This window comes from Myodes glareolus, chromosome 5 (assembly GCF_982192425.1).
Source record: "Myodes glareolus chromosome 5, mMyoGla1.1, whole genome shotgun sequence".
In the NCBI taxonomy this organism is placed as follows: Eukaryota; Metazoa; Chordata; class Mammalia; order Rodentia; family Cricetidae; genus Myodes; species Myodes glareolus.
This window is the reverse complement of record NC_142030.1, coordinates 23,443,534-23,458,499: the sequence shown is the minus strand read 5'-3', so window position 1 is coordinate 23,458,499 and position 14,966 is coordinate 23,443,534. Positions and strand designations below refer to the sequence as shown.

The following is a 14,966-nucleotide window of genomic DNA, read 5'->3' as shown; positions in this document are numbered from 1 at the left end:
ACTGAGGCTACCGAATCCCATTTCAAGAGGGGAGGTAGTGATGGTTAATCTTGATGTTAACTTGACTTAGACTCTTATAGGAGACAGACCTCTGGGTACATCTGTGTAACTTAACTGAGGCCCCTAAATGTGGACCTCTGACCTGGGATCCAGGACTGAACGAAAAGAAGGTAGTGAGCTGAGTGCCAGCCTTCATGTTTCTCTGCTTTCTGACTGTGGAGGCCATGTGAGTAACTGCCTTACCCTCCTGCTGCTGCAGCTGGAGCTGTTCTCTCCGTCATGCCCCCCCCCACCCCCCGCGGCAGACTGACTGGAGCTGCAAGTCAATATAAACCTTTCCTTCCCTAAGTTACTCTTGTCGAGTATTTTCTCACATCACCGGGAACAGTAATGCATTGCTTAGCACAGGGTAAGTGGACGAACAAACTCTATGCTACATATAATACATGATATATACTTCTGTGGATCAAAGGTCGAGAATATGGAAACCACCAAGAACAGTTTATTATCTTGAGGTAAAGACATCCATATAACTATGACTCAACACTAGAAGCCATAGAAAAAGCTGACGATGCCAGGCGTGGTGGTGCACACCTTTAATCCCAGCACTCGGTAAGCCGAGGCAGGAGAATGAGTTTGAGGCCAACCTAGTAGCCTACGGAGTGAAATTCACCCAAAAACAGAATGTGGTGTGTTGCAAGGAGAGGGGCCTGCTTTGTTCGTCCTGGCCGCTGGCTAGCTTAGCCCCAAAATAACCACACAGAAATTAAATCACTGCTTGGCCCATTAGTTCTAGCCTCTTATTGGCTAACTCTCACATCTTGATTTAACTCATTTATATTAATCTGTATATCACCATGTGGCACTGGCTTACTGCCAAAGATTCAGCATGTCTGACTCTGGCAGCAGCTCCATAGTGTCTCTCTCTGACTCTGCCTCCTTTCTCCCAGCATGTTATTCAGTTTTCCCTGCCTACCTAAGTTCCGTCCTATCAACAGGCCCAAAACAGTTTCTTTATTAACCAATGAAAACAACACAAAGACAGAAGAACCTCCTACACCGGTGGTGATGAAGAGGGAGGAGGATCTCTGAGATTGAGGCCAACCTGATCTACAGAGTGAGTTCCAGGACAACAAGGGTGACACAAACCCTGTCTCAAAAACAACCACAGTAACCACCAACCAACTAACCCAAAACACAAAACAAAAATCGATTAAGTAAAATCTAAACAACCAAGCAAAGCTTTCTGCATGATACACGGCTGAACTGGTAAACAGGTGCATAGACACACAAGTCAGAAGGAATAGCAACTGGGAAATGTTCAACTGATAGCATACATAGGAGGGCTAATTCATTTCACACGGAAAGAACACTTACAAATGTCTAAGAAAAAACTATTATCCTGCTATAGTTTGTCCAAGGTTTGGGTGTCCCCTAACAGGCCATGTGTTGGACTTGGTCACCAGAGTAGGTGACCGAAAGGTTCTATAGGTCTTTAAGAATGAGGACAGGATGTAGTGGTGTAGGCCTTTAATCTTAGAACTTGAGATCCAGAGGCAGGAAGATCTCAGTTTGAGGTCAGACTCCTACTGAGCAAGTTCAAGACCAGTCAGGGCTAAATACTGAAACTGTCATTTTTTTTTTTTTGACCAACTTAGGAAAATTTATTGTTCAAAACCATTCTCTTTAGCCAAGAGCAGAAAACAGTCCTTGAGAACAGAACTTAGAGGCACATCTGGTCATTGTCCTATGCGTGGTTATGGAGGGGAATTGGAATATAAGGAGTAGGGCCCTCTACGGACTCACACATAACCCTCTTGGGCAAGGCTCATGTGCCAAGGCAAAGCAGGTTACGTTAGCCTGGTATAAGGTGGGATCTCAGTGCCTTTTGGCCTTGTGTTCTGGCGCCTCCTGGAAGCTAAGCCACATCAGACCCACATTGATAGCATAGGTGGTGATGCAAACGATGCAGAAATCATAGAGCACAAAGAACAGGATCCTGGCCAGGTAGACAGAACCAGCGAGGGACACCAGGGAACTCAGTACCAGTAGGACGGAAGCCCAGTGTCCCCTCAAGCAACCTAACAACAGTTGTATGGTGTAAAACACGCAACCAAATATGCTGCTGGATTGGTTGAGGACGCTGTCCGCTCCTAGCACATGCTCCACCAGCCCAAAGCCACGGCCCCACCGAGAGGTGAAGACGTGTGAACAGCGGATTGAGGTGCCCACGTCCCAGAGCGCGCGGTAGTCCTCTTCGCGGGCACGCGCTGCCTTTACATGCAGCGCGTACAATGAGAGCGCAAAGCCGGCAAGGCAGAGCGCAAACCTCACGCGTCATGGGTTCCTCCAGGTGGTGCCCATGTCGTCGACAGTCCAGACCCTTTTGTTTTGTTTTTTGAGACAGAGATTCTCTATGTAGCTCTGGCTGTCCTGGAACTTGCTCTGTAGACCAGGCTAGCCTTGAACTCAGAGATCTGCCTGTCTTTGCTTCGTAAGTGCTGCCCACATATGAGGAACTGAGTTCAAGTTCCCAGAGCATATGTTAAAAAGCCAGGATTAGCTGTGTGTGCCTGTAACTCCAGTGCTGTGGTGGCTGGGGAAGGGGATCCTAGGGCTGGCTGGCTACTAGTTCAGCTGTAAGCTCAGTGAAAGACTCTATTTCAAGAAAAAAAGTGGAGGATGACAGAACAGGACACCTGGCATCCTCCTGACTCTGCATGTTAGTGGATGGGCAAACCTGCTACATACAAGTATACATGTCACTGAGAGAGAGAGATGGAGGGAGGGAGGAAGAGAGATGGAGGGAGGGAAGAAGAGAGATGGAGGGAGGGAGGAAGAGAGATGGAGGGAGGGAGGAAGAGAAATGGAGGGAGGGAGGAAGAGAGGGAGAGAGGAGGAAAGGTTGACAGGAGATCCTTGGGTTACTGTAAACCCTCAAAAGAGATTAAAGAATTTCTGGTGTGACTGCTTAGTGGTGTTTGGAGACTGTCACAGGGGAAGCCTAGCTGTACAGTTTCTGCATCCTGGTTTGAGATGTAACTTTGCTTTTGAATGCATCCCTGCCATTGCCAACTACCACGATTCAAGGTGGCTCAGAAAGGGCCCTCACAAGAATTGAGCTGATGGGCTGGAGAGACGTTGTTTTAGGGGTTAAGAGCACCAGTTGCTCTTTCAGAGGTCCTGAGTTCAACTCCCAGCAACCACGTGGTGGCTCACAACCATCTCTAGGGGGATCTGATGTCCTCTTCTGGCATAAAGGTGTACATGCAGATAGAGCACTCATACATAAATTAAGTAAATCCCCCTCCCCCCAAAAAGATAAAGAAATGAAAAGAATTGAGCTGATGCCTCTGGAGGAGTCTCAGAAATTTCAGGTTTAATACTCGGGTTTAACACGCTTCTGTGGCTTCAAGGATTTTTGTAATATCGAGGAAAAGCTGACGGGTATCTTAGCTAGGGTTTCTACTGCTGTGCTACAACTCCATAACCAAAAGCACCTTGGGGAAGGAAGGGCGAGAACTCAAGCAGGGCAGGAAGCTGGAGGCAGGAACTGATGCAGAGGCCATGGAGGAGTGCTGCTTACTGGACTGTTCAGTCTGCCTTCTGTCATCCAGGATCACCAGCCCAGGGGTGGCACTGCCTACTGTCAGCCAGTCTGGTGGGAGCACTTTCTCAATTGAGGTCCTCTCTTTCCAAATGACTCCATTTTGTGTCAAATAAAACTAGCCAGCATCCTAGCATATATTCCAATTTAAAAAAGAAAATTGAAGCAAGGTGTGGTAAAGGGGGTTGAAGAATAAGGACTGCCAAGAGTTCAAGGCTAAGCTAGACCACATAGTGAGAGGCCAGGACAAGCCTGGATAATACAATGAATCCCTGTTTCATCCTGTTCCCAAACAAAATAAAAATAAAGACTGTGATATAAAAATATTAATAATTTGCATTGGTATGGATCTTGGTCTAATGATACAAATTTAAGGTCAATTTTGTTATATGTATATTTCTGCTCTTGATTAAGGTATTGTATGGAGTCTTGTGTGTGATTTTCTTTGGGGTTTGCCGGCTGTGGAGTACCGGGCGGGACAGATACCCCAACAAGCCGGCCCTCATGTTACAAATGGCGCCCAACGTGTGGACAACTGTATCCACATAAAGCCTGAGACAGCTTGGCAAGTAATTCTAGAACAAAATGACAGCATTGTGTGTGGTTTCTTGGTAGCAGCAATTTCTCGGGTCTGCTCTGCTTGCTAGAGGCAAGCAAGCACTCTCATCTAAGGGAGGCTTCCTGATTCAGCTTTAGCTGCAAAAGCCTGCAGCTCATTAAGAGGTCCTGCCACGAAACACTTAAATGGTGTTGGTGAAAAGCTGAACGCATGCTTTTCGGTTTTCAGCCGTAGCAGGAAAAAAGCTGCGCTGTTTTAAAATGCCGGCTTTATGGGCTGTCCTGCCAAGGCAATCTCTGACTCTTTCAGGCAGGCAGTCTGACTGAGTGTGGTCTGTGAGCAGAATGCTGCAGCTTGCTTGCTATCAAGGACCTTGAAACGCCATAGAGTTGTGGCAGTGAACACAGCTCTGGCTGGTATCTCAGCCATGAGACTGGAAAGTTAAGAAATGGGCTGGATCTAGCCATCAAAGCCACGGCTTTAATCCTCTCCTTAAAGACTCATGTGGTCAGAAAAAGAGAGATATACAGTAAAGAGAGATTCAAAGAGGAAGAAAACCTCTAAATGGTTTACAGTGTGTTAAAAATATATGCAGGCTAAAATGTTAAAGTCATTAAAAATAAAAAAGAAAGAAAGGGAGAAATAGGGTGTGGTGGTACACACCTTTAATCCCAATGCCTGGGAGGCAGAGGCATATTGACCTCTGTGACTTCAAGGGGTAGAGGCAGATTGACCTCTGTGACCTCAAGGTGTGGTAGTACACGCCTTTAATCTCTATGCCTGGGAGGCAGAGACAGATCTCTGTGAGTTCAAGGCGTGGTAGCATACACCTTTAATACCAGCACTGGGGAGGTAGAAACAGGTAGATCTCTGTGAGTTCAAGGACAGCCTGGTCTACAGAGTTATTCCAGGACAAAGATATACAGAGATCCTGTCTCAAAAAGTAAAAGTAAAAATAGAAGAAATAGAGGTTAAAATAAAGATGGAAAATACACAGAGAATCTTGATACTGTATGCTATTATGCTCTCTTTGAATTGTTTGAATGCTGAGGAAGGAGCAACAGCTGCTAAAAGACTTTTGTTTATAAATGCTGCTAAACTAACCCAAGATAGGTATTTTGAAAATACCTTGGCTTCAAAATTGAAGTCAAAAGGTATGTTACTTTGGAGAAGAGATTTTGTTTTTGTTTCCACAGAAAACGAAAGGCTTTGGATTTATTCAGAGTTAAGAAAAATCACCTTTGACCAAGGGAGGCCACCTGAAAAATCTCCGACAGGAATAGATGGCCCAGATGTCTGAGTTTTACATCCAGAACAGATTCAAGACTACTGCCTGAGATGATCAAGACTCACAGGATACTCCAGTCAGGACTTGATTATAACTCTAAATTTTCTTTAGGTCCCCATAAGATCATCAGCGCCCCCAATCAGCAGGAAGTAGCCTAAAATACTACGCCCACATTCCCAACAAATGGACTATGGGTATTTTTCTTTGTTTAAAAAAAAAAGAAAGAGGGAAATGGTGCGGGAGAATTGTCTGTATTCTGTCAATCATATTTTAATAAAATGCTGATTGGCCAGGCAGGCAGTATAGGCGGGAAAGCCAGACAGGAAGTAGGGGTGGAGCAATAAGAACAGGAGAATTCTGGGAAGCATGGAGGTTCCTCAGCCACTCCTGCGCAGACCACCGAAGAGGCAACATGTAAGCTGTCACACTGAGAAAGGTACTGAGCCCATGTGGCTAACATAGATAAGGATAATGGGGTAATATATGTTATAAGAGTTAACAAGAAGCCTGACCTAATGGGCCAATCAGTTTATAATCTTATGGAGTCTTGTGTGTGATTTTCTTTGGGGTTTGCCGGCTGTGGAGTACCGGGTGGGACAGATACCCCAACAAGCCGGCCCTCATGTTACAGTATTGTGTTTGTGCAGCTCATTTAAAAATGTAATGTATAATTAAGAAGTACAGTAAATAGATAGTCATCTATAAAGGTTAAGCTTGTAGTCATGTTAGTTAGGTTTTCTAGATATATAGAGATATATTTCAGCTGGATAGATATTCTTCAAATCTTTCAGAGACCTTCAGAATATGGCACTTAAAATGTTTTAAGAATTTAGGATGCCAAGCAGTGGAAACGCATGCCTTTAATCCCAGCACTTGGGAGGCAGAGGCAGGTGGATCTCTGTGAGTTCAAAGCCAGCGTGGTCTACAAGAGCTAGTTCCAGGACAGGCTCCAAAAAATAAAATAAAATAAAATAAAAATTAGGACTTATCATGACAATGAGACACATCTGCTTCTGGCAGCACCAACATACTTCAAGAAGAAGATGGGCATCGAAGAGGCTCCTTATGGAGTTTGATAACCATTTGGGCAAGAAACTGCTCTTGCCTGGACTGCTTGATGTTATGCTGTGTGAACTGGATACATAGGACCCACAGAGAAATGACTACAAAACTTGCCTGAAGGTAAGACTGTCCTTCAGGGTTCCTGCTTCATGAAAGAGTCTGCCAGACATTCTGCAGGACACAGAAGAAAGCAACTGATGGACTTTGCCATTACAAGGTAAAACAGATCTTTAAATTTTCCGCTTCATGGAAAAGTCTGCTGGATATTATGGGCCTGTAGGCTGAAAATGGATGCCCCAACAGTACAGAAGAACTTTGGGTGACTGTCCAGGTAGTGAGATGTCTCTGTCAATTCTAGAGTTTTGGAAGTTGCTTGCTTACAATGCACTTCTTGTTAACTTAGGTACTATTATATCCTTCTGGTGGCTCCGACAGAGTTGAAGAATAGATAGTTATAACTATAGTTTTCCTTAGTTATGATAATAGATAAAACAGATATAACTATTGCAACTATAATTTTTGTTTGATACTTGTTTGTTATATGTAATTTTACTATGTTAAAGTTAAAACCTCCCTTCTTATTTAAACAGAAAAGGGGAAATGGTCTGGGAAGTCCCTTTGTATATGTGTTGCTTTTATTGCTTAAAGAATAAAGAAGCTGCTTTTGGCCAATGGCTTAACAGAATATAGCTAGACTGGAAGAGATATATATAGAGAGAGAGAGTAGGCGAAGTCAAAGAGACACCAAAGAGGGGAAAGACATGAGCTGTAGGCTGGAACCTTGCTGGTAGGCCACGAGCCTCATGGCAAAATATAAAATAATGGAAATGGGGGGGCTGGAGAGATGGCTCAGAGGTTAAGAGCATTGCCTGCTCTTCCAAAGGTCCTGAGTTCAATTCCCAGCAACCACATGGTGGCTCACAACCATCTGTAATGAGGTCTGGTGCCCTCTTCCGGCCTGCAGACATACACACAGACATAATATTGAATACGTATTAAATAAATAAATATAAAAAATAATGGAAATGGGTTAATTCTAGATGTAAGAGCTAGCTAGCAATACACAAAAAGTATTGCAAATAATATAGCTTCTGTGTGGTTATTTCAGGGCTGAGCAGCTGGGAACAAACAAGCAGTCTGCTACTACAGATGGGCGCGCCAAGGTTGCCGACTGTATCCATGTAAAACCTGAGAAACTCTACGAAAAGTAATTCTAGAAAATACTAGAAAAGGTTATAGGCCAAGCAGTGATTGATTTCATTAATACAATTTATGTGGTTATTTTGAGTCTGGGCAGCCGGGAATGAACAAGCAGCCTCCTATTAGAAGACTGGGTCTGCCAGGGGTGGTGGCATACACCATTAATCCCAGCACTTGAGAGGCAGAGGCAGGCAGAACTCTGTGAGTTCGAGGTCAGCCTGGTCTACAGCACTAGTTCCAGGACAGTCAGGACTATTACACAAAGAAACCCTAACCCCCCCCCAAAAAAAAACAGGACAAAAAAATCAACAACATAACACTAATATGACTAAAAATTTAGTGGGTCTTCTGGAAGAGCAGTATACACTCTTAACCACTAAGCCACCATTCCAACTCCTAATATTTATCTATTTAGATTTTTGTTTTGCTTTTTGAGACAGGCTTTCTCTGTGTAGCTTTGGAGCCTGCCCTGGAACTCACTCCATAGATCAAACTGACCTTGAACTCACAGAGATTTGCTTGCACCGCCAGGGCCAGGCTTATTTTTATTTTATTATTTTTGTTTAAAGGAAAGACTACCAGGGGAAAAGAAAAATTAAACGTTTTGTGCATTGCCAGAGCATGGTAACTGGAAATTAAAAAAAATAGTTTCACATATTTATTAGGTATAGTGTTTATGCTATAACCTTGGTTTTTAGAGAGGCTGAGACATCCTGAGTTCAAGGACACTTTGGGTTATGTACATCGTGAGTTTCAGACCAGCCTGGGCTAAAGGAAGACCACCCCAAACAAACCCAAACTGTGTAAGGTCTCACCTTAGGACTTTAAGTTTGTTTGAGAATGAATAACATAGTTTGCACTTGGCAGGTACCCGGACATTTGTTTCAATTTAGTAGTACAAAGTTTTGTTCTTGGTTATGCATTGTCCTGTTTATTATAGTGCCAACCTTGAAGTCACAATTGTTTTTTGCTTGTTTCTGAGCAGAAATGTTGTTTCTATTTATTTGCATTTTCCTATCTCACCCAGTCGATGCTTGGTAAACATGTCGTTGTTATTACTGGCTTTCTGAGACAAAGTCTCTGTAGCTCTGCTGTCCTGGAATTCACTATGCAGAATGAAGGGGTGTGCAACCATGCCCAGTGCAGCAGGCACTCTTAGCTGCTAAGCCATCTCTCCAGCCTGTTTTTATTTTATTATTTATTTTTTAACACCCCCCCCCCCCCCCCCCCCCCGCCTGAGACAGGGTTTCTCTGTGTAACAGTTCTGGCTATTCGGGAACAAGCTCTCACAGGTCAAGCTGGCCTTGAAGTCAGAGATTCGCCTGCCTCTGCCTCCTGAATGCTGGGATTAAAGGCGTGTACCACCACTGTCCCAGCTATTTATTTAATTTTACATACTAATCCCAACTCCCCCTCCCTCCCATCTGCTCCTCAGTGAAGGTAAGGCCTCCTCTGGGAAGTCAACTAAATCTGTCCCCTGACCTTACTGAGGCAGGACCAAGGTCCTCCCGCTCCTTCCTAGGCTAAGCAAGATATCTCTCAATAGAGAATTGGTTCCATTCAGTTTTAGGGTTAGTTCCTGGTCTCACTACCAGTGGCCCCATTGTGCTTGAGTCCTAGGACCCCCCCAAGACCAAGAAGACCACCATGGAGCCACACTTCTGAATGCAAAAGCAAGGTTTTGTTTATTAAGTATGGGCTAGCACGGGTCCTCTGCCTCACAGTCTGACACAGCAGATGTAGGGAGAAGGACCCCATCGACTATTGTAAGGGGTTTATAAAGACAAAAACCACAAAACAGTCATAAGGTTACAGTCTCAAAATACAAAATTACGTATCCTATATTACAATTGGCTAAAGATTTGGTAAAGCTCAGTTGTTAGTTCCTGATAGGCTATTAGTATCTAAGGGGGATAGCACCCCCCCCCCCCCGTTAAGTCCTCCAGACATTTGCTGACCCTTTGCTAACCACAGGGACGAAATAGTACCCAGCTGATAGGGGAAGTTGGGTGGTCAACATTTTCTGTATGACTTCAGGTGGGGGAATGGGCTGCAGTCAGCAACTTTGTGTAACTTAGGTTTCTCCATTAGCTAATACTTCCCCTAAAGAGGGGTCCCACAGCCTTCAGCTTATCCTGAGGGCTGGGGTGTCAACCTTCAGCTTTTCCTGGGGGCTGGGCTGTAGTTCAAGGTCCCAAAAGGGCCCAGCACAGAAATGAAATCTTTTCCAGCTTTTCAGCCACACATACTGCCCAATCCCCCTCATTGTCACCTGTATTCAGGGGGCCTAGTTCAGTCCTATGCAGGTTCCCCAGTTGTCAGTCCAGAGTCAGTGAGTTCCCACTAGCGCACATCAGCCAATTCTGTGGGTTTCCCTATCACAGTCCAGCCTGGTTTTTTATTTTTGAAATGGAGGTCTCTTTTAGCCATGGCTATTCCCAGATTTGCTACCTTGTCAAGGATAGCCTTAAACTCTGGTCGTCTCCCGCCCCCCCTGCCCCGCCCTGCCCCACAGGGTCCCTATGTAGCTTTGGAGCCTATCCTGGAATTCACCAGGCTGGCCTCCAACTTATGGAGATCTGCCTGTATCTGCCTCCTGAGTGCTGAGATTAAAGGCGTGTGCCACCACTGCCTGGCTTGTTTTTAAAGTGCTAGTTACAGGCAAAGACACTATGGTTTTGGTTTTATTTCCTTCCCTCTGCGCCTCCTCCTCCTTCTGTTCTTCCTTCTCCTCCTCCTCTTCATTTTTTAATTTTGAGACAGGGACTCATGAAGCCCAGGCTGATCTATAACTCACAAGGTACCTAAGACTGGCCTTGAATTTCCAATATTCCTGTAGCTATCTCTTGGGTGCTGGAATTACAGGCGTGTACTAAGAGGTGGGTTAGCCTTTTCTATAGGAAGATTCACAGCTCGAGGCCAGCTTCAGCCACATAGCTAGCCCTGGTCTATGGAAACAAAAACCAAACCAAATGTAAGGCCCAGCAATGGAGCTACTGACTGATCATATCTGTAAAAAGACATATCCCCTGTCATCCAGGGAACTGTAGGTCAGCTTTTATAAACTGGATGTTTTCTGTTGTCTGTGTATTGGGTTTCTTTTTGAAAGAATGTAACCAGAAAGACAGAGTAACCCAGTTTGGGGTAGGTACTCAAAGTATCTCTCCTCCTTTCTCCCAACCTTCCCATACATATTAATATGTGTTTTTTTTTTTTATCAAGGGGAGGGTTGTGCAGCATTAAGCAATTTAAAATTAATGGGAAAAAAAGTCAACCAAACAGATTCTTAAATCTTAGAGGCCTGTGACCTTCCCCATCTCCTCCTTAGAGATAACTATTAAGAGCCTGGTCAGTCAGAAAGGTCCAAGCTACAAACCCTGTTGCTAATCGGGCTGCCCTTACCTGTTGAGGAGGAGGCTTTGGTTTCCTTAAGCGACTGTCTTCTGGACCAACCAAAGGTCTCTAGGAAAGGAAGGCACCAATCGGACTCAAGAGGGAGGAAAGTTCGGGGCTGCACCTGCGTGCGGTGAGTCACTCATCGAAGGTCCCTTTCTCTTCACCAATCGGAACGTGAGACAGCCGGGCGCCGCCCACCGGGCGTGGAAAGAAAGGCGGGCTGGACTCAACCTGGCGGCTGGAGTCCAGTCCCAGCGCGGTGGATCGCGAAGCACGACGCAGCCGAGTGGCTCGCCCGACGAGTCGGGGTTGTAACTGTAATGGGCACCGAGGGGAAAGCCGGGAAGAAACTGCTGTTTCTCTTCACGTCTGTGATCCTTGGTGAGTTCCCGGAGTTTTTGGAGGAGTAGGTGGGTGGTCCGGTCAGAGGTTGGACGAAGGCGCACCCCCACGCGCCCTCGGGAAGGGAGGAGTCCAGAAACCTGCCTGCTCGCCTGCCTCGCCCTAGGAGTCCACTTTTCTGCCCTGGTCTGGGTACTCTCCTTTCCCCTCCCCCACCTAGATACTGGCTGTTTCCCCTCCCCCAAGCGGATGATTTGTGACCCCACCTCCCACACCGTGGCCGGGAGCATTAAAAATAACGGGGGGTGGGAGTCCACGGTTCTGGGTCTCCCCTTCAGCCGGAGCACCCTTCCCGCACCCAACTATCCAGCTACTCATTCCCTTCCATATGTACCTGGGAAGGGCCGTCTTCCCCCTCTCGGAGGACTCAGAGAGACCTTGAGCCTCTTATCCGGACTCCCTTGGCTCAAGTGTCCTAGGAGGAAATGTAATGGAGGTGGGGGTAGGGAATGTTTCCTTTCCTGGCTTTTGCAGAAAGAGTGTCTCGCTCTTGTTAAATTGTGGACCTTTTGGGATTAATGCGGGGGGTTCAGCGTCTGAAGAAGAAATGAAATCTCTAAAATAAACTTCTCAGATCATAGCATTCGTAATTCCTTTCTTGAATAACTAGCGAGGAGTCCTTAATTAAGCTTGTTGACTGAGTGACGATTCCCTGGGGGAGACTGGGTCTATTGGTTGGTTGATCCCAGAGCCAGAGCTCTGCCCTCCCCCTTGTCCGGAATGAGAGTTTTTTGTTTCTTTGTAGCCTCCCTTTCCTGAGAAACAACCAGGCTCGCAAGCTGGGGCTTGACTGTCTCGAGGTGTGTTTGGATGAGGCTGAGAGTGAGGTTGGTTGGTTTGTGCCTTGGTCAATGTGTGTCAGCACCTGTATATTTATCTGTCTCATTTTCCCCGCCACCACCCTTCAGAGCCGAGGACCAAACCCAGGGACTTGGGTGTGCTATGTCTGGTTCTCGAGTGTCATACACTACTGTTGGGTAGTTTTGTTGGAACATGTTCTTTATGAATCTGTTTCCCTTCAAGGTTCCTGCTTTAGAGGAAACGACATTACAGTCAATGCTGGTGTCTTGCGAAGGTTTGTTTTGGAGAGCAGAAATAGATCACCCACGGTGGATAGATAACGCCTTTGTCTCATCACAAGGCTGTAAACCAGTTTTGTGGGTGGACTAGACATTGGGTGATCCTACTTCTCTTTTCCTACAGATAAGGAACCGAGTCTTGAGGAAATGACCTTCCCAGTTTACAAGGGGGTAGAAGCTGGGGCTGGACCAAAGTCCTCTGTCCTCCATTCCTGGACAACCAGCATTTTAGGCATGAGGCACTATCTGAGCTATTGCTTCAGAATTTGCTGTTTTATAAAACAAAAAACAAAACAACCTTCCGCCAGAATTTTCTTGTCTCGCTTGAACTTCTCATTCTACTCATCCATTTCTGCTTTTCCTCATCTTCCTTTCTTTGCCCAACCATCACTTATTTCATTTTAATTTGTATCTTAGAAATGTTAGCCACACCCATTTTCCTGTTTTGTGTACACTTTCTTCTGGATGTGTGACAGCAGTTGTTAGGCTTATAAACTTCCTGAAGCTGCTTCCTTCTAACTCCTTCCCGCCTTCTTTTTCTCTTTCTCTAATTTCCTATCTTGGTTCTATAGCAAACTACCGCCTAAAGGATTGTGACAACGGCATTTTGAGCAAGCAGCCTGAGGTGTTGCATTTGCTTGGCAGGGCAGTGGACCCTTTGGAATAATGAGGTGGGGCTGGGGTATGGATGGTGGGGGTGGAGGAATTCACCAAGCAACTTTTAAATCAAGGCAGACCTGGGGGAGGGGAGTGATTTGCTTAGTGCAAATGAGAATGGAAATGGTAGCCTGGCCACTTCATCAGGCAGCCTGGCTTTGCTTTTTTCCTCTGTCTAGTGACCTTAAACTAGTTCGGTCTCTTGAGCTATAAAACAGGTGTAATAATATTGGTCCTGCCCTTGCCGTGAGGATCGATAGAGATAATAACTACATCACGGAGACATGAAGGGATTTCTGCTGCACAGCTATTACCCCTTTGGATTTTGTGAGGGTGTAAGAATGCTGTCCTTACCAGAGTAGGTCAAAGGAAACGGAAATTCCTGCTGTCAAGGCTTTATTTTAGTATTAAATTGAAGTATGGTTTCTTTGGGGGGGGCATTTGATCTGAAGCATAAACAAATGGCCACTGTGTCCTTTTCTTTCTGAGTCATTCTCATCGTGGTCTTGGCTCTCGGGGAGGGAGAAGAAAGGACAAGATAGTTAAGTGAGCCGCTGAGTGAAAGACAGCTCCAGCCTGAGGTACTTAGTGGGCAGGGACACACAGACACGCTGCGAGGGCTGAGCTTGGGGGTTGTAAGACTGGTGACCCAGAATGCTGCATTCCATTCCCTCGAGAACCTGAACTTGGAAAAAGTTCAGCTATGAGCACTGGCCAGTGGATGGGCCAAATTTTATTGTCTCCAGAGGGGAGGAAAGCAAGCCAGGGTTGGAAAGCTGACATTTTCGCGGCCTCTTACCTGGGTGTGGGGTTCCCTTGCTTCTAAGAGGGGTGGATGACGGCCATGGCTTTTGGTTCTGCTGGTGTTTCTGAAGGAGTCCCTTTTGAGGATTTCCAATGTGCTGTTCAGGGGGCAGACTTTCCTCAAAACTGTGGATTGGTGAGTCATGCCTGCTGCTACGTCCTGGGGAAATGATTGTTCTCTTGAAACTAGAAACTGGTGAGTGGCCACGGCTAGAGCGGTGGCGGCACTCCAGCAGGCTAGGCTTGGCTCTGGAATGCTTTCACCTGTGATATTTCACTTCCGCTTGTGACCTGGGCTTGTCCAGGGCCTCCAGCGTAGCTCTTCTGTGGGCAGAGCTGCTGTGATTCTAAAAAGTGTTTATCCAAAGTGCATTGGTTGACAGGATTTGAGATTCAAAATATATCGAAGGTGTGGAGTGATTCACTCCCACTCCGTTCTTGCTAAACTATACCTGGCAGAGATTCTTTCTCCTGTTTTTGTTATACAGACACATGTGTGCAAATGTGTATTTGTTTTCTCGTCATTTTCTTACACAGAAGAGGCGTACAGTATGCATTAGATCACATCTTGTTTATTTTACTTAGTATAGCCTAGAGATCTTTCTTTTTTTTTTTTTTATGTTATTTTGAGACAGAGTCTTACTGTGTAGCCTTAGCGGCCTGAAATTTGCTGCGTAGATCAGTCTAGTAGTCTTGAACTCAAAGTTTTGACTGTGTTCCCCCCCCCCATGCTAGCATTATTATAGGGCTATGGTCTTGGCTTCTTGGATCTGTCCAACCTCCAGACAGCTGGAATTCAAGGGGAAGGTGCCGACATGCCCCTCTCCCAACCCCCAAAGATGGATTGAAATGCTACATACATTTTATGTGGTAAATTAGGAAGTAATGGGGCTTGATTTTAACATCTGTTGG

General features: G+C 45.6%; 1 protein-coding gene and 1 pseudogene across 1 annotated transcript in view; one reads left to right on the top strand and one right to left on the bottom strand.

Annotated features, from left to right (window-relative positions):
• Positions 1-1,640: 1,640 nt before the first annotated feature.
• On the bottom strand, positions 1,641-2,364 carry LOC125412300 (vitamin K epoxide reductase complex subunit 1 pseudogene; annotated as a pseudogene).
• An 8,971-nt stretch (positions 2,365-11,335) lies between these two features.
• Positions 11,336-14,966, top strand: part of F11r (F11 receptor) — a 28,530-nt gene continuing 24,899 nt past the window's right edge. Inside the window, exon 1 of the mRNA XM_048451987.3 lies at positions 11,336-11,493. Within this exon, the coding sequence (XP_048307944.2) occupies positions 11,433-11,493 (61 nt within the window). The 5' untranslated portion in view covers positions 11,336-11,432. The remainder of the gene's footprint in view (positions 11,494-14,966) is intronic.